Genomic DNA, 19,690 nt, shown 5'->3' with positions numbered 1-19,690 from the left:
GTAAGTTTGCAAGAATAATGGTTAAATATGAGATGCTATTTTTAACTTGTAACCTGGACCTAACCGATTCGAACTCTAGAGACTGTTAGCCAACAAAAGTATTTCTTACAGACTAGACAAAAGGTTTGGGATTAAGGTGTGTACAAGGGCTTCGTTGTCACTTGGACAAGTGGATGCTATTTGTTAAATTGAGTATCACGCCTTTAACAGTGTGATTCTGTTCTATTTTTCAGGCTTGGACAAATTGGCAATTAAACTACAATTGGCAGTGTTGGGGCACTTTCTTTTAAAACGCATGAATTGGATTTATATTTACTTTAAACATATTTCAGTCATTTACGACCAGTTTTAATGACTGAACTGCTAGATGTTTTCCTTTACATCTTAAGCTAAATCAGTTCTGTATCCCCTTCACAAGACAAGAGATGAGTTGCTTCTGTGCTACCCCAGAGGAGTTTTACTGTGAAGTTCTTCTGTTGGATGAAACCAAATTGATTTTAACCACACAACAACAAGGGATAAAGGTAAGATATGGTTCACAGTCTCTGTCTCTCAACAGATAACCCTTCCATCCGACATCTGTCCCCGCATGCGGCAATGAGACATGCGCAAAGGTTCGGTTGTACGTCAGCATTATCTGATTCTATATTTTTTGAAACAGCCTTGATGAGGAAAAAAGTCTTGAGTTTCAAATGTGTATGTGTAGTGGGCCTACCTACCTGTAATCTTCTTTTGAATGTGTGTGACAACCCCATTATTTTCCATTTGAGAAAAGAACCCCTAAGGACCCAAATTGTGATGAGTTATGAGCTTGAGGTAATATCGGAAATTACAAAGGGGAAAGTCCAACAATACAATGCAGAGGACATGTTCTATATGCATGTGTGCTATTGAAATGCTCATTAGATTCATGTCACATTTTTCCATGAACCATAATAATTGAGCCACCACAAACAATTTGTGCACGTGGGTGAAAGCATGCTTTGAAAGGATAATTGTATCAGGAACAGTGTGGTGTTACTCCTGTTTCCTCCCCCTGGGTCTCAGACGAAAGACTTGTCATGGTGTACAGCAAGAATCCACCTTGGTTAGACAAGCCCACCATTTGTCATAATGAAACCCCGGCCATCAAACAGTCAAACATCTCACAGTAACATCGGTTGAATACACAACAGCTTTAACATCTTACACATACGAGAACATTCCAAGACATGACAAGGTGAGACAGGGTTCAGTAGAAACTGTGAGAGGTAGAATGCCTTCTCCACAACCCACAGGTTTGCTAGGGTGGGGGTGGGTGGAGGGGGTAAATAAGTTGTCTATAACTTATGATGCCTGTTTATTTACCTGAGTTACTTTTATACCCTAAGGTCTTTGGCCTACGTTGGCCAGATTATATAATAAATCAGGTGGTAATATCTTGGCACACATGAACCAGCTAACGTGTTGGGTTGTGTCTCTGTTAGAGAGTCCTACAGTTAGAATATAGTTATACAATCTGTTGTAGCACAATGTAATGTTACATGTAAAATTAATTGTTTGATACAGTCGAATATTCTGCTGTTACAAGCTTGGGAGGGTTAAATCATTTTAGAGTTGTGTGTTTACATTTTTACATTTTACATTTTAGTCATTTAGCAGACGTTCTTATCCAGAGTGACTTACAGTAAGAACAGGGACATTCCCCTCGAAGCAAGTAGGGTGAAGTGCCTTGCCCAAGGACACAACGTCATTTGGCACGGCTGGGAATCGAACTGGCAACCTTCAGATTACTAGCCCGACTCCCTCACCGCTCAGCCATCTGACTCTTTGAGAGGCGAGAGCCACTGAAGACTTTGATTATCTTCAAGGTGATGGCCCCGATGGCTTTACAATGATGCAGCTGCCCCCTCTTGGCATGTCTGTATTGTACAGTATGTATATCACATGTGTGAGTGTGTGTGTGTGTGTGTAGTACCACACGCCTGTTTCAAAGATCAGGTTGCTCATCCCGTTTGAATTGTTAATGCGAAGCTGAGCATGTCCGTGAGCATTGGCAGCGCACGGTCGGCCCGTGCGCTTCCGGATGAACAAAACTGTGTACCGATTGTGTGTCTCATTTTCTTCTTGATAGAACATTCGCACCCTAAAAAATTACATATTTGGATGACTGCCCAGTCATTTGTACCCAAGGTATAAACATACAGTTAGGTAAAGCAGCAGTGGTGTCAGAACTGAGGGTTTACTGATGGTTGTTAGAGCAGTTTTCCTTTCATAATGGAAGTATTAGTAATGAAATAAGTGACAGAGTGTTCGTAAAGTGAAAGTGGCACTAATCCTATTTACCCTGTCCACTGTTGGTGTTCCAGAGGTTGTACTCGGCGGAGAGGCACGTCACCACATATTTTCACGGTTCCCTGCTCTCAGTGACTCTGTGACGGTGAACCACATGGAGAGAGACTCACAAAGACAATGAAAGGGTTGAAGTTAAAAAGCTCGAGCCGAAAGAAAGGCATGGAATGTGGCTCTGCACAAAGTGCTCATTCGGGTGACAAATGCTTTTCTGGAGGGACGGAGCCAATGCGGTCGGCTTGCTCTCTCTGTCCTCTCTCCTTTTGCGACAAGCCCAAGAGAACTGCCAAGGAAATGGCACGTTGACCTCGACACGCGTGTCCCCGAGGTGTTGTGCAAGTCCAGCTGTTGCCCACACTTAGTCGCTTCTTGCCTGTGCTATTCTCAGCAGAGCATAGAGTGAGAAAAAAAAACATACTTGAAAGGGTGGTCTTCGGTTTGTTTCATGTTATTATTTATATATTTGTCAAAGCGGCGGTTTACGGTTGGGGAACACTTTGACGTTGAGATGCATTCGGCCCTTAAGCCTGGCCGGTGTCTGTGTTAGAGCAAGCGCGGCCCGCTGTACTCGCACAAAGGCTCCATTGAGCTTTTCCTCGGGGCTGTTTTGGATTTAGTGTGTCGTACAGGACTGCTCACGTGTTGCCACCAGAACAAAGCGAAGCTGCCCAAAGACATCAGCACCGGTGACCCTGAAGGTGGGGTTTGTTTTCTCTGGCCGTGGTGGCGAGGCTCTGGTCCCTTGTCCGTCTGGATGATAACAGGGCCGCTTTTTTTTCTTCCCCGGACGAGGACAGCAGCTGCTTCCTGGTCGTCACTCAGATTGTCTTTGTCTTCCGACTTCAGCCAAAACACAATGACCGTGTTATTCCAGCAGGTCACCCTCGAAGGTTTGTTACAAAAGGACAGGCAACGTTTCATGTCAGTGCACCTATAAAGAGCTTCCTGCCTCTTGTCATGACAGGTGGCTGAAGGGGGGTCCACGTAAACCTGACGTGATGGATGGGTCGCCTCGGGTGTTGATCTGTTTGGCTTGAGGCAAAGGCCTCCCCTTTCATTGGTCCTGCGTGTTTCAAATGCTCTTTCACTGTTCCTTCTTTGATTTAGGATACTGTGACATGAAAGTCTTTCGAACCGTGTCGAAAAGGCAAGTTAATAAGATAACTTCCCACTCTCTATCTCTCTCTCTCACGCAATCACACATAATCCTTATCACATTTTTCCTTAAAGCAGTGAGTGTTGTGTTTGGGAGTGTGCCTGGTTCCTTTTGTGGCAGGACAGCCAGTCATACAATACAATTAGACCTAGTGGTGTAACTGCAGGCAACAGACGCCGCCTGACGGCAGGCTAGATTGAGTTTCTCCGAGCCGCGCACACGGTTGTTAGCACTTGGTGGGATGCACACTCCTCAACGAGATCATCACAGTTATTCCTTTTTTTTCTATAATTATTTTGTAATATGATTAACTCCATAGATCCAAAAGATACAGTACAATCCAAGCTGGAAATGGTGCAAATCTTGCTTTTAGATCATGACAGCCTTCCATAAATCATCTCAGGTGCATTAAAACCTCTTCATGCTTTAATGTTTTGGTCTTCCACCAGTCCTCCCTCCCTCCTTCAGTTTTCCTCCTGTGATTTAGTAATTTGCCTTAGAGGTCAGAGAGTGTTTGAGGGCCTGTTGGAGACAGGCACAGACCTTCCCCTGGTTCGCCCTCTGACTAGGCTGAGCACTTTGGGAATAAATAAACACTTTACACCAGCTGGCGGGAGAATGGTTGTAAGAGTAGAAGAATATGACACATTCAACCAGATCCCACATAAACAACTGTCTTGATCTGTTTTTTCATAAAACCCCACATTTGAGTGAGGACAGACCTCCAGGGATGAGCTAACGTAAAACCACGAGCCACATAAGGCCGTTGAAGCTGAGAGGGTTTCCAGTGAGTTTATTCCGCATTTGAAAGTTGAAAGAGACTTAAGTGTGTGTGTGTGTGTGTGTGTGTGTGTGTGTGTGTGTGTGTGTGTGTGTGTGTGTGTGTGAGAGCGATGATGCAGCATCACTTGAACTCCCTCAGGGGTTCCTCTGACATCATTCATCTAAATCCAGCTCGGTGTGAGGCTTCACGCTCGCAGAGAGAAGCTGTCCTTCTATGCGGCCCGGTGGACATAGCTGTGCTCTTTACGTAATTACGACTGAGAGCTGAACCTTCCATTAGCACCTAAAGGATGAGTGTACGAAACACACCCACCCACACATACACATCCATCCATGTGTCCCAGTGGTTAATTATTTACTCTAATGGCACTGCAAACAGTAGTCCGTTCCTCTGCGAAACTGATGCATGACATCACGTCTGTACATGAAGAAACGCAATCCTTTTCCGTGGAATCGAATGTTTCCACTCTGTTGCCGTCAGATGTAAATCTGAAGTGCTAATAAAATAACAATAAACGATGAGATGAAGGAATTGAACAAAACGGTGATGGAGGTTCACCTCCAGATGCAAATGTGCAGCATGGTTACTGACTCCGGCACTCTATGGTTCGTCTAACATCAACTGACATCTCGCATCATTAAGCTGTATGTCTGCACACCCGTACACACTCAAGCTTTCGTAACTGAACCGCGCAACAACATCCTTCCCTTCTTAGAGTTGTGCCAGCAATCCGTCATCACAACAATCATCCTTGTACCTCATCTTTCATCACTATCAGTACTACGCAATCCCCAAACAGGTGTAAACAGCAACAAAAATGGGGTGATGGAGCGATCTCATCTTGAGAGACGGAGGTAGGCAACTGAAGTGTGACTGAACAAAGTCCCTGCTGCGGAGCCAGGAATGGGGATGGGGGGTATTGAGCTAAGGGGCCTGAGCCCAAGCTCAGTGAGGGGAAAGAAAATGTACTTGGGCCTTTCACCGGGTTGAGAGGAGAACGCCGGCATCGTATCTGCATCACTGGCTGTCTTTAGTCCCCGTGATCAACATAATCTCTGCTTTGACAGGCTGGAATTACCTTGGATTCTGCTGTCATTGTTCACATACCTTCCTTTCTCTGCTCTCTGCCTACACGTGCTCTTTGATTCGTATTACCCTTCGCCGAGATTTACACAGGAATTCTGGTCGGAACTAGCCCGGCCGTGCCCCTGGGTAAGCATTTCATCTGTGGTCGGGAAATAGGGCAAATATGACCTTGGATCAAGGGAAGGACACATAGTTGAAGCGTGTCCAAACTTCTGTCTGAGCACACAACCTGTCCGTATAGAACAGAAAATCAAACCATCCAAAGTAACGGTACCAACGAATATTTCCTAATTAGTTATTGGTGTCTGCATCCGTTTTACAGGGAGCTCTTCGGATATAGATCCATAAAGATCGATCCTAAACCTGACATATTGTAGATTTGCCAAGATTAATTGATGTTGGTGACCTCTCACGCCATCACGCTGTTCATCAAAAGTATTCGATCCAGAATAAGGATATTTCTGGCCTAAGGAAGGTCAGTCCCCATGGAGAATAACCTGATGTGTCATATCTACTGCTCAATCCCATGGTTGCTGCTGATGTCATCAAAATCCGGCGGTTCTTCTCCTCCGAGAGGAGATCAGATGGGAGCGCTAGCACATAGCTCACAGCTCAGCTAATTGTAACACAGTATTTAAATGAGCAGGTTGGTGCATTATTAATATCCCGACCTATGAATTATTACTGTCGTTGGAAATCAATTTTTCAGACCCTGCAGGGCAGACCTCCTCCTCTGTCTGAGGCTCACACCCAGACACTCTGCTGTTCTGTGATCCGACACACAACGCTGCTTCGAAGAAATCCAAGCAAACTGCAACGAAACACTTTTAGTGGTTCGTTTTTGGTGGGGACGGAAACATTTTCAATGTGTGCTACCAATGTTGCTATACTTTTCAACACCCTTATTGCAGTCAAGATATATTCGTGATCTCTCTCACAGTACATACAGTGTATATATATCTAAATATATATATATTATATACTGTATATAATAATGCAACTATTCTACTACGCTACTATTATCAGGACTGTGCAGAGGAAGATACATAATCAGGACTGAGACAAACTAAATGTGTTATCTGGATAATTAGTGGGGGCTTAAGTACCGACAGTATATATTATAATATCTCTAATCTCCATTAAGACTGAATTCATAAAGTTTGATCTTATCTGTGGTCTCAGTCTCCGTGGTGACAAAGCAGAATTTGGCATTCATAGCCAAGTCCTGCTTCTGTTTCATGGTGGTCCGCTATATCTGTCCAGAGACAGTTTGATCATAAAATTATTGTTTAATCTTGAGTCTTCGGAGACCCTTTCAAAAAGAACAGATGGTTGATTATCATTGAAGTTAGTTGGCACTTGTCACCACTGTCTGAAATGGGCATCAGAGTACATGTGGAGGTCTACAAAACTGGAGTACTTTATCAGTAGCTTTTTTCTGTTGTGCACAGCAGTTAGACTGTATGAAGTTGTGATTGTGCAGCTGATAACCATGAGTGTTGTAGTCCCTTGTAGGCTGCATGTGTCGATGCTAAATGGCCCAGTGGCTTTGAATGTTTGTTTATTTCATGATTTAGTTCAGTACACACTAAACATCCATGATGACAGTGCACTCGGCTATCTCGGTTTGTCTTTCCTGCTCCTCTGCATTTGAATAACTGCTTGGATTTAGAACTGTGGCTCCTACAGAGGCGCCTGTGAACGTGTTTTTGCTCCACATCACCAGTACCTTTCTCTAGACCCATAAATCACATGGCGACGTTGTCCTCTGGGTGTCCGGGCCAAATCGGACCTATCTCCGCCTGGGCCTCACAGAAACAGCTTCATGTGTCCGTGGGAGAGAGGCCGCTCGCCCTATACAGTGGCAGCTTGTGTTTTTAAGCGGGGGTAACCGTGGTAACGTAGTGCAATCTTCTCTGGCACCTGACTGTTGCCACAGGCATCTGGACGGTTTCCAGCGGCAACAAGGGGAGGGGGGGTTTCGATCAGAAGGGAGGAGGAGCTACAGATTTGGTGCCAGGTTTCCTCCGAGGACCAGGGAGGACACTGTGTCAGGGAAGCATGTTGAGCTCCAAACTCCCCACCCACCCCCACCCTCCCCGCTGATTTGCCCAGCATGCTGTCCTCATTTAGATAGAAGAGAGAGAAAGCAATTTCTCCGGGGGATCTGGCGGGTGTCCTCTGCTGACAGGAACCCACCCTTGGCCACCCACCCTCCCCAACCCCTGCTGCTGAGCTGATGTGTCTGGGCCGAGAGGAGCCGTGGCCTTCATCCAAACCAGCTCAACAAAAAAAAAGCCCCAAACTGCCCCCGCCCTGGAGGGCCCTGCCCAGCAGCTACCTCCACCACCACGGCCAGCCAGCATCAGGAAACTCAGAACCCAGCAGATGGTCAGAGCGCCCCATGACCCTGTTACCATGGGGAAAGAGTGACAGAGGGAGAGCTAGAATGAAGCTACAGTATCAACCCCCCCCCCCCCCCCCCCTCACCGGACACGCTTAAGCCTGTGGTACCGACACATATTCTACTGCACGTACTGTATCGAATCAAATTTGAATTTGTATAGCCCTTTTTCCAAGCAGTTTTGCAGGGGGCTTCAAATGCGCCCACAGAACTAATAGCTAACGACTGTATGTGAAAACACACGTACGCAAGTGTGGCTTCGTGTGTGTCACAAAACGTCTCACGGCTCCTTGACAGCGGAGGATGTGCCCATAGAAAAGACGCCGTCAGACGCCGTCCCTCCCGCATCTGAAGGGCGCGGCGCGTCCCTCACTTACGATTCACGTTTCGGAAAACAGATCATTGGATCGACCGTGACCGTATTGATAAGTGGCGTGTCTCAGGGCCCCTGGAACACCATAACGAGCCGATTCATCACTGTCTCCGTATCAACAAACTTGAGCTCGGCCGGGCCTCCAGGATCAACAGCGTTCAGCTCTGGTCTCCTCTTCCCCAGCCTTCATTGACACCTAGCCCAACATTTGTCCCGTTGATCGAGGTCCAATCAAGAGAAGGGCAGGGGCCACTGGCAGTATGTCTGTCTCCGACGGCAACGTTTGACCACACACTGTAGAGTGTGATCACACAGCCTAATCAGTAATGGGGATCGGATGTTAATTATATTCTGTTTGAACGGCACAGATAATGATGTGTACCAGCTAGCTTCCCAAAGGATGTCTGCAACCTTTCCTCCCCTTTTGTTTCAGTATAAATCCTCGAAACATCCTGTTTTTCAGCGCATTGGGTGTTTCTGACCAGTGGGTGTGTTTCTCGGGTAGAGAGAAATACTGACAACACTTTATTTATCGTCAGTCCTCTAGGTGCCCTTTCAAATCCCTTAATGACTCACACTAGGTTCATTTCCCAAGGACTGATTGGCTCTGACCTCATGCCATTTTGAACATAACCCCCTCTGACCCGGAACTACATCAGACAAAGATTTATCCCGGTCTTATACATTACCGGTACATGTACTAGTTGGATTTCTCATTGTGAATGTATGGTTGGTTTTGACACAGGAATGTGGCAAGTAAAGTCAAATCATTTCACAAAAAGACAATCATTTTCCAAGACAAGCGCCAGACACCAAGGTTATATTTCAAACCCCGGTACCAAGGTTTCATTTTGGAGATAGGCCGACTCCATGTAAAGATAAACCCTTACACTATGACTCAACACAAAACTAGGACAAATATGCCCTTTAGTATGCATGTTTCCTCTCCAACCCCAATACCTTGTTGTTAAAATGTTATTGGAACCATCCCACCCCCTGACCACCAGACATCCCTTATCGACAGGGTGGAGATAAAGGAGGAATGCAGGGAGTGTGTCTGGGAGGACTGGGAAGAGCCCTCGCAGTAGAAACACAACAGGGTGGTGCCAGGGGCTGGCTCCTTCCTGCCTCCTGATCCTCTCGTCTGGCTCTCAGGGTGTGGGCCAGTTGGTCCTACCTGGATGATGTCATCCGGTAAAACCTCAGCGCTCTGCCGCCCGCGGGCCATCGTGGTGTTCCGTTACTGTATTCAGGGGCCACGTGACCAAGACGGCTCCCCAGCCAGGCCCCTAATATGCCCCTCAGCGAGGCTCACATGTAAGGGGTATCAAATGATGGACACTACTGGTTAGTAACAGGAGAGATGTTCGCCTTCATCTCCGGCTCACGCTGCGGAGTCGGAGTTCGATATGCTGTTGTGTTGCCACCGCTCGCCTCACGGATTTCCGGTGTTTGACCTTAGTCTCGATCTAAAGGGACTGGACCCGAAGTCCTTATGCAATGATCTGCAACCAGATGTGGTGCCAGCTGGGAGTAAACCGAGAAGCATAACTCATAGCTTCCACTCACATCTCGCGTGGGCCGCAGAAAAAGGTCAAGCAAACGAAGCAGGACGTAAAACATCAAACGCGGGCAAATGTTGTATGTAGGAGTGACTCCAACAGGAAGATCAATGCTTTGCTCCCCGGTTTGTCCCCTTTGGGCACAGAGGGGCTGAGAAAGCTGTGGCAATTATTCCATGTTAGTCTTTGTTATTTGACAATGAAGGGGGAAGCCTCTTTCCCCAGCACATCACAGAGAAGGTAAACAAGGGCAAACATGATGTGGACTGTGTGTGTATGTGTGTGTGTGTGTGTGTGTGGGTGTGTGTGAGTCGTAAAGGGTGACTGTGATAGATCATGCATTATGGTAGGGATAGCGTGTCTGTGTCTATAAACAGTGCTGCGTGCGCCCATCCAAAGCTGCCAGACTCGGATGTTTATTTGTTATTTCGAATCCACTAATAAGGTTGGATTTGAAATATTGACTGAAATGAAATGCTGTCTCTCGCAGTAACGCAGTTGAACGAAGGCCGGTGCTCACAGAAAGCTGTCAGAAGCCGTCATAATCATTGACGGGAACGTCATGTCAAATCAAGTCATTGGGATTGATAATACTTTACGATAAGTGAGGTGCTGAAGCGATTATTGGAGCTGACATGATGTTTTGTGTTTGGTATGAAAACATCTGAGCAGGTCAATTATAGGATGTCTGAGAAGAGAGCTAGCTGAGGTTTGTTTGTGCTGGTCGTGCTCTTTACACTCAAGTAATAATTAACCCTGGCTGCGGATATTCAGTTCAAACATAGGCCGAAGCAGGGGAACATAATTATTCAGTCACTTGTTGTGCACTGGTGGGACAATCAAAAAACCACACACAGTTTCAAACACCTGGTGTTTTCACTACCTGAGCCTCTGTCGGTGTTGTTGTTGCCAACGCCAAGCGCTGGCTGGTAGGACGTGTTGAGGATGTTGACATGATAATCATCTCAGCGAGTCACCGAGAGAAATCCCATGGTGTAACAGCTGTCTGCCGGGTGACAGCTCATGCATCATGTGGTTTGATCAGAAGGAGGTTTAATACGGAGGGGGTCTGTTCTGTTCCTTTGTCTGTCTTCTCTGCTCTCGTCTGCCGTGTTCTGGTCTGTCTGTCTGTTTTTCCGTCTAGCCGTCTCTGTCTGTCTGCCTGGCTCACAGTTGAGAGATCCTGGACCTGAGGGAACGGAGGCAGTGACCAATTCAGGCCAGGAAGTGTGTGAGCTGCATGCTACACGCTGCTGTTCTGCTACGAACCCGAGCTTCCCTTGCACCCGTGACCGTCTTCACTCTGGAATTTGAAACCGTCAAACATCAGGGCTCCAAGAAGCCAATTAATCATCTCGGTTCTGCTGACTCCACTGCCGGAAGATGGCGTATTTCTAGTTGGTCTGTGGAGTCAGATTCGAGCCTCTAGCGGAGCAGCGCGGTCTGTCTGTTCATCCCTCTTGAGGCATAAATCACACTGGCCCGACTGTCAGAGTGTGTGATTCATCAGACAGTTTTCGTGGTTCAAAACAGACAGCCGAGTTTCCTCGCTGGGTATCGGAAGCAAAAAACTCGCCGAGATGAAGTCCTGCAATTGGACAAACAGCCCAGAGCCCTCCATGCTAACACACCCCCAGTGATAGATCGGAGATGGATTGACCCAATGAGATCTCCCCAGCATAAACCAGGGGGGTAGATTGTGTTGATTCACAGATGAGGAAGAGTGAGGCCAGAGCAGCACTGGGGATGATGAGGATGTGTTTGTGGCGTGTTGCCATAGCCAACCCCGACTCGACGTGAGGAAGGTTGTTTGTCAAATGAAGCTTGTCTTTCATTATCAGAGTATGCAGTGAAGCCTCTACTAAAAATCTTATTTCCTCTCCCGGGATATAATTAGATCGCCCCCGAGGATAGAAATGGAAGGGGAAACTCACCGTGCCGTGAGAGAGGAGAGGGTTAGGGCTCTGTTGGGAAGTGCGGATTAGTGATCCATGATCAATAAAGACAATCATCAGTAAAAAAAATATTGGCCCGTAAGATCAGTGTTTCATTTGTTTACGCTTTAAGAACTTCTATTACACAGCCATGGATAATGATCAAACCCTCCAAAATAGATGCATTTGACCAGGATCCGTTCACAGCAGTGAAGTATAGTTGTCATGGTAATGCCCCTATTACCATAGTTTGTCTGTCTCGCAACCATAACATCGGAGAAATAATGACGCTTCTCTAAGTAGATTGCTTTTGTGACCTTATGAAACGCCAATAAGCAACACCCGGGAGGCGTGTAAATTGCAGTGTAAAACCATTTTTCAAATCATTTGTTCCTCCTAGTAGTGGAGACTGTTGAGCTTCCTTACCGAGTCTGTTTATGTCATTGGAGGTAAAAACTTGGATTCCTCGAACCGTGTTTGTTCCCGACCAAGTTTGCTCGTGAGTCGACGACTTATGATGGCGCGTCTGAATCCTTTGTTGTTCAGATCATCATTACACATCGGCAGCTGTGATGCGATAGCATTACGGTCTATTACATTTGCGGGCGCTCATGCACACGAGCGGTCGTGCCAGGCAAACAAACCTCAAATGGTTTTCCGACATGACTGCGACGTGAACGGTTTGCCAACTGCATTGTTTGATCCCGGGTTGCTCAATATCCCTTTTCCGTAACCGCATAGACATGGAAGTAGACTGACTGATATGTTCTGATCCACAGGAGTCTACCAAGGGCTCGGTAGTGCTGGACTGGGTCTTCGGTCATGTGAACCTGGTGGAGACCGACTACTTCGGATTACGCTACTGCGACCACAGCCACCAGACGGTGAGTGACGGCACCTCGACTCTTCCTTGACCTTTCTTCCGGAAGAGCAGGGGGCCGGGCCGGCCAAAGATGCCAGCGAGAAGGGCTGGAAAGTAGAGCAGAGGGGACGGAAATCTAGAGAAATGTAGGCGTCATGCAGAGAGCTATGGGAGTTTTTTTTACCCTCAATTTAGTGGCACAGTGGGAGTTTGGGTCCCCTTGACAGTGCTGAGTGACATTAAAGTGAAGACCTTTTCCATAACGCATGGCCCTCTAGATATAGAGAAGTTGGACGAAGTTTCAAGCAAACTTCAAATCCTATTTCCAAAACATCTCTAAAGAATGCGTCCTAAAGACAGCCGTATATTCAGGTGTCAGGTGGCTGAGCGGTTAGGGAATCGGGCTAGTAATCAGAAGGTTGCTAGTTCGATTCCCGGCTGTGCAAAAATGACGTTGTGTCCTTGGGAAAGGCACTTCACCCTACTTGCCTCGGGGGGAATGTCCCTGTACTTACTGTAAGTCGCTCTGGATAAGAGCGTCTGCTAAATGACTAAATGTAAATGTAAATATTCGTTGCCCGGCTTGGAATCTGAGAAGAACCTAACTCTAGTGACAGTACCACAGCATGAGGCGTTCTCTCCCGTAGAAGCAGTCCTGTGGTCATCCACTGCCATTCCTTCCCAAGGTGCCGGCGTTGCAGCAGAGCGGAGGAGTAACAGTGTTGAGCCCCGGGGGTTCCAGCGCAGGGTGAGACAGAGTGCAGGCCCACAAAAGAACACAATGATCTGACTCAGTCCCTCTCACCTCACATGTTGGCTCACACGCAAGGGCGGGATCCAGTTCTGTGCCCTCCGGGGTTGTCTCCAGAGCTTTTTTTTGATTTATCTCCGGACCAGCCCAGGATGGAAGCACACCCTTGTACTTGCGAGATGTTGGGGCCTATCGAAAGCCACGTTTGATGTGAAAGCAAAGCAGAGAGATATCTTGACGGGGATGGAAAAATGCCAGACTGCAGCGCCTCCCCTGGACATGCGTCCAGTTGAGCATACCTCGACGCCTCTGTGTGCTGAACGAGAGCGTGTGATTGGATTTGCGGATCACATGCTGCTGCCTTCTCCAGTGCCCTCTTCCAGAGTGTGTCAGGTGTCCGCCTTACGTCCACACTCCCAGCGTTTACATCCGTGGTGTTGTGGGGAACCTCAAACAGAGACCACGCTCCAGCCCCACTGGCAGCGTCTGCTAGCTTGACGTCTAGTCACATCGGCGAGCCTCAGGACCCAGACTGATCCGTCTTCAAGGAAATGTCCTCCTGTATTTAGATGAAAACAGGCCCCAGGTGGGTCTTGCATCAATATTTATACAACCGGGACTGGATCCTTCTAAACATATATTGTGTTGGCAGCTTAGCCTCCATCTGCTAGGTGAATATCACGCCCAAGGGCATCCTTGAATCAGACTCCATACGTGCACATTAGCTTCCCTCCCTCGTCTCAGGAGTCGTAAACACAGCGATGCAGAGGAGCAGCTGTACACGCGCGCGGTCTGCCGTCGAGGCTTGGCTGTGGAAAAGCTCATTTCATAAAACAGTCCTTTTCGAAATAGCACGGATCCCGTTTGTTTTCTAGAATTCCTGTTTCATGTATTCAGGGGTGTTTTGGTCCATGTGTGTGGCGCCTTCCCCCGCCCGACCCCTGCGGACCCACGGTGGCCTTGAACTTGCTCGGCTTCTGTGGTGTCGTACATGTCAATCACATGGCCCCGCCTCGCAACTGCGGCGTTTTATTTATTTATCGTCTATATTTTCATTTATTCATCTATTCTCTGGGGGCAGCGCTCACTGCTGTAGGGCAAATACATAACTCTCGTACATGATCTAATCCCGTGTATTTAGAGGCCTTGAGGCGTTCAATAAATCTGGCACAGGAACAGACGAACGGGGAGTTTTGGTTGGGATTTCACTGAGGTGGTGCAATTCCTCAATGCTTCTCAGCTGGTTGGACCTGACTCTCTCACACCTTCACCATGTGATCTGTCTGCACGAACACAGATAAAGAACACATTAGCATTTTGAAGAAACTTTTGTGTATTTTTTTTTATGAAGGTCTACGTCGCAATTATAGATATATGGGAGCACTCGTTTCCTCCCGGAAACACACAGTGGAGTGATTGGTTATTCACGGGGCGTTATTATAGTGTTGAAGTGTGTGATTCACGGCTCTGTTTATCATACCATTCACCTTCCACCGGGGCATGCCAGTCACAGTGACGGGGTTTCGGATCAACTCGGGAAGCCGACGGGGTTTCTCGAGAGAAAGTCCTCTGTCTTTGTCTGCTGTACGCGGCACCATGTCGGCCTGTGTTCTCTCGCCCCTCGTTTGCATATATCAGCATGCGCTAGAACGCACCGGCTGCGGTAACGTGATTATTGCAAATTCGATAAGATTTACCAATTCAATTAACTTATTCTAATTCAGTCGCGCACAGCCCCTAATCACGTCCTCTGCTCACCGGCATCCGCTCGACTGCGTCTCTTCTTTTATCTTGTGTCCGTGTGGCGTGGTTTGTGATATGTGTGGTGGTGTTTATAGTGTGTGTGGTGTGTGTGGTGTGTGTGTGTGTGGTTTGGTGTGTTGAAGGGTTTTGGTGGGTGGGTGCGATGGATCTATGAGGCCTCCTTAAGTCTGAAATAGGTTGGCATTGTTTCTCCCAGTTCGTTACACTGATATCTATTCATCTGCATGCTCTCCAAAATGGCCCAGAATCAAAATATTCAGCTCACAGACTGCTCCTCTGTGGAACAGCCTAGGATTTTCGGCAACATCTGCAAGAAATGCCCTCGACTTGTTTGAGATGCATTTAAAATATGACTTGAAGGCTTTTCAAGGGGTGCAGCGCTATTAATTTTACGGTGGAAAGGAAGCGGAGTCTGATTTCACCCCACAGCCAAACGAGAGCAGATTCCCTCATTTGTCTTCGCAAGGAAAATAGAAGCGTGATGAAGAAGACGCTTTAATGTTTGATGGATTGGGATGTTGGATGTTTCTGGGAAGTCAAAACTGTGTTAGTGTTGAGTTACTTAAAGAAAAGAACAGATGAAGATGAAGAACAAAATTCTTCAGTCTGTCTTTTTTTCCGTAAGGACAGTTCCCAGGAGAGTAGGGAGCACGTGATGAGCTCTGACAACAAAGATAAAGATAGCTAAATATAAATAGATGGCTAAAGATAGGTAGATGGGGAAAGATAAGCGATAGGGAAAGATAGCTACAGCTATCTGAATAAAGAGATTGCTGAAGCATAGTTGTTACTAGATAAAGAGACGTGGTTCAGGTGGACAGAAATGTTATTTTTCATGCCACAAATAATCTAATAAATCTCAGAAAATATTGGGATCAGCTTCATCACATCGCAGTGTGTAGGTTCTTCATTTTCATCCACAACAGTATCCTTATGGTAGTGACGCAGTTTCGTAGTTCCTTTTGAGACCAACTCTTCGTAACTCATGTTTTATTCAAAAAACGGATGCCCACTTTACTCAATTCTACACATAATGATTCATGTGTAAGAACATTGTGCGGAATGTCTTGTTTTCAAATGTTGATTCGTTGGAAATCTGACAGTCCAGCGAGATAGAGGATTCCTCACAGCCTTGCAGCCAGTAAGATAAATAAGTGGTTAGTGGAGTTTCTGTCGAGTTGGCAGCTCACTGTGACCTGCTCAAACCTGATGTTTTATTGATGCTGATTTTAATGACTCGCACCCAGTTTTAACAAGACCGTTTTTAAAAAGTCGGTTTACTCTGCCTTTGTATTATGCCAGGCAGGGCTTGCATGACTGAACAGCTCCCTGAGTCCAACACACCGCACAGACTGTTCAGCCATGATTTGACTAAACAAACTGCACTGCTTTCTTCCAGCCAATTAGTGAGCTATCATGCTCAAAGGAGCCTAGTACAACTCGTTCCATGTTGTCTTTGATGTACTGTCGGTAGGATGTACTCTTAAATGCCGACCGTCTGAACAACCTGTCTGTTTTTTACAGTATTGGCTCGACCCGACGAAAACCCTCTCGGAACACAAAGATCTCATAACAAGTAAGAATGTACTCTTTCCTCTTTGTTGAGTTCAGCTGCCGGCCTTGCCTGGTGACCTAGAAGCATCCGATGCTTGATGGAGAAGGCACTGGAGGCAGCAGACTCTCTGAATCACCCACTGTGCCGTCCACTACAACCACGATTACCTTAATAACAGGCTGGCCACTCTGGCCTTTATTCTACTGAAACTTCCAGAACGTTGTCAGGGGGCGACTCCTTTCCAGTCACATATGCCAACTTTATCAGCCCTGTTGACCCACTTGTATTGGCTTATACAGGTTTTGTGTGTGTGTGTGTGTGTGTGTGTGTGCGTGTGTGTGTGTGTGCGTTTGTGTGTATCAGTACTTACTCTCTTGTGCTCTTCCAGCAGGGCCGCCATACACGCTCTACTTTGGAGTCAAGTTTTACGCTGAGGATCCGTGTAAACTCAAAGAAGAAATAACAAGGCGAGTTATTTTGGGCACCACAACATTGATATTGTGAGATATTGACAACAGTGTTTGACAGGTCCTTTCCGAGCGGTGTTTTTACCTTATCCTTGTCCTGCTGCCTTGTGACCTATGATAGCACCTTATCTGCAGAGCTAATAACTGTAGTTCGAAATAATTTGTGTGTTCGCGCATCCTTAACTGCAGGTACCAGTTCTTCCTGCAAGTGAAGCAGGATGTTTTGCAGGGCAGAGTTCCCTGTCCCCTCGACACCAGTGCCAAACTGGCAGCCCTGGCCATTCAGTGTGAGTGAAATGGCCAAAGCGAGAGAGAGAAGTCTGGTCCTGTAGCACTTGTACTCTAGTGGTACTCTATAAGGCTGCATTCCCAACATGTTCTTTTGTTCAACCTCTATCCAGCCGAGCTTGGAGATTTTGACCCGTACAAGCATGTGGCCGGTTACGTGTCGGAGTATCGCTTCGTTCCTGACCAGAAGGAGGACCTGGAGGACACGGTGACGCAGATCCACAAAACTGTAACGTAAGGAAGTGCTGCATTGCTTTGACAGGGAGCCCAATCTCTAACCTCTAATCCGTGCCGGGGCAGATTACAGATTACGTGTGGGAGTGATTTTCCTAGTCGTCCGAAAAAAAATCTCTTTTACTGTAATCTGCACTGGTGGACTTTGTTGTGTCTTTAGTTTGTTATCTGGAATTACCAGTTTTCATAACTGAACTAATGTGTTACAATGCCAAATGTGCTAATACGTAAAACTCCGTCCTCCTGTTTGAATAGAATGGGCACTGTACATCTGGGAATATCTCCTCTTCTCACCCAATATCCCCCCCGTCTCACTTTAAAGTTGTCCATTACCAGGGTAATCCCACGATTCCTTGTCTGAGGATAACATGTCCCCCGGAGGGCCGCTGGGAATAGAATGCTGTTCGGTGATAATAAGGATTCCTCCCTCTGGCACCGCGCTTGCCTTTGTAATCGGAGCCCACGAGCCCAATGGTCCTGAAAGACCTCTGTCAGACAATTACAGGGCTGACCTATGTTCAGTTTACTCACCTGCCTGGCATTCTGAACTGGGGCCTGGGGGGGAGGAGGAGGAGGGGGGGGGGGGCGGTGTTAGAGGAGGAGAGGGGGGAGGGTGTCGGAGTTGTCACACGAGACAAATAACTCCCGCCAGGCACGCGGCGAGAGCGAACGAGCGCGTCCCCCTGGCTCTCTCTCTCCCCCCTCACGCGCCCGTCGTCATCATCGACACGCACTCCGGAGTGACCGGGACTCGCAACTCCTGGTCAGGTTAGCGTAGCTGCTGCGGACCACAACCCCGTTAGCCGGGATCACGGATTATGGTCGCGCCGGCCACACTGTCGGGACATACGCTCCCCACACACGGTCTCATCTAAACAGGATGAAGCCTTAAACCGCGGGCCTCCGTGTCTGGAAGCACACGCGCGCGCGCCGCCGAGGGAATAACATCCTAATGGAAGTCAAACAGAGCCTCTGATAGCTTTGTTCAGATCCCCACGGTTTGATCCTCATCCTAGCGTCACTCTGCTCTGACTCACTAAACAGGGGCTTCTCATGAGGCAGTCTGGAGTCGCTATCAGGACTTCAGGCTTCAGTTGGGCGGGTTTCGTGCATTTCATCTGTCTGTGGATTCCATCGGTGCATTCTGTACAGTCGGTGACAGGGAAGTGATTAGGGGATCTAATCTGAGCATGAAGGGCATGCGATGCCAGCTCGTCCAGCTGATTACACCCCTCCTCCTCCTCCCCCCCCCCCCCCCCCCCCCCCCCCCGACAAACTACCCAGTCCTCCACAGATACAGCAGCCCCTCCCCAGACTCAGACAGGCTCATGTGCTGACCCGTTCCCGAGGCAACAATGACACGGCGCGTCTCCGCCTCAACCGCTTCGCATCGATCACCGGCCGCCCTCCGTCACGCCGTCCGTCGTGGACGACGTGACGTCCCGACCGACGACCGTCTGCCGGACGCTCGGCGGGGTGACGGGCAGCGGTAGGAATCTGTAACTCGACGACTCTCAGCGGTCGCTGGGGTTAGTCCCGTCAGCCGCGGGGGGGGGGGGGGGGGGGGGGGGGGGGGGTGTGCAGTGAGTTCCTGTTGCAGCTGTCGGCCGCTCGAATGTGATACAGCAGGCCGTGCCTGAGTCATACCCAGCCCCTTTCAGACGAAGCCCAGGTCTGGCCTCATCATTGAGCCTGAGGATGCGGTAAGTGGAGGAGGAGCAGCCCGGGCTGATTGGAGATCAGTCGGGGGGGGGGGGGGGGGGGATTCATTAGTGCCCCTCTGCTCTCCCTCCAGTGTCTGACGAGCAGAGAGAGGCTGTGATATTAGGACAGGGAGATAGAGGGAGAGGGATTACTGGGGGGGGGGGGGGGGGGTGGAGGAGGAGAGAGCGGGAGGGAGGAGAGTCGAAAAAGGAGAGGGAGTCTCAGTCTCAGACGGGGCACGAGAAGAGAGGAAGATGGAGAACAGAGAGACGGAGATAGAGAGGGAGAAGCAGAGAGGGAGAGCAGGGGGAAGGAGCCGTCCTAGTTATCTCTGGGGGCCTGTGGATGTCATGCTGACTCTGTGATCCTCTACACAGACACCCTCCCCTCTCACATACACACACGCGCGCACACTATCATTTATGTTCCAATATA

At 48.1% G+C, this 19,690-nt stretch overlaps 1 protein-coding gene across 1 annotated transcript in view; it reads left to right on the top strand.

Moving 5' to 3' along the window:
- The window catches only part of epb41l4a (erythrocyte membrane protein band 4.1 like 4A), a 33,350-nt gene that overhangs the window by 2,134 nt on the left and 11,526 nt on the right, over positions 1-19,690 (top strand). Inside the window, exons 2-7 of the mRNA XM_062484371.1 lie at positions 234-524; positions 12,410-12,514; positions 16,532-16,583; positions 16,951-17,029; positions 17,219-17,316; positions 17,431-17,551. Of these exons, the coding sequence (XP_062340355.1) occupies positions 426-524; positions 12,410-12,514; positions 16,532-16,583; positions 16,951-17,029; positions 17,219-17,316; positions 17,431-17,551 (554 nt within the window). The 5' untranslated portion in view covers positions 234-425. The remainder of the gene's footprint in view (positions 1-233; positions 525-12,409; positions 12,515-16,531; positions 16,584-16,950; positions 17,030-17,218; positions 17,317-17,430; positions 17,552-19,690) is intronic.

This window comes from Osmerus eperlanus, chromosome 18 (genome assembly GCF_963692335.1).
Source record: "Osmerus eperlanus chromosome 18, fOsmEpe2.1, whole genome shotgun sequence".
NCBI classification, from domain to species: Eukaryota; Metazoa; Chordata; class Actinopteri; order Osmeriformes; family Osmeridae; genus Osmerus; species Osmerus eperlanus.
This window is presented reverse-complemented; position numbering and strand designations above follow the sequence as displayed.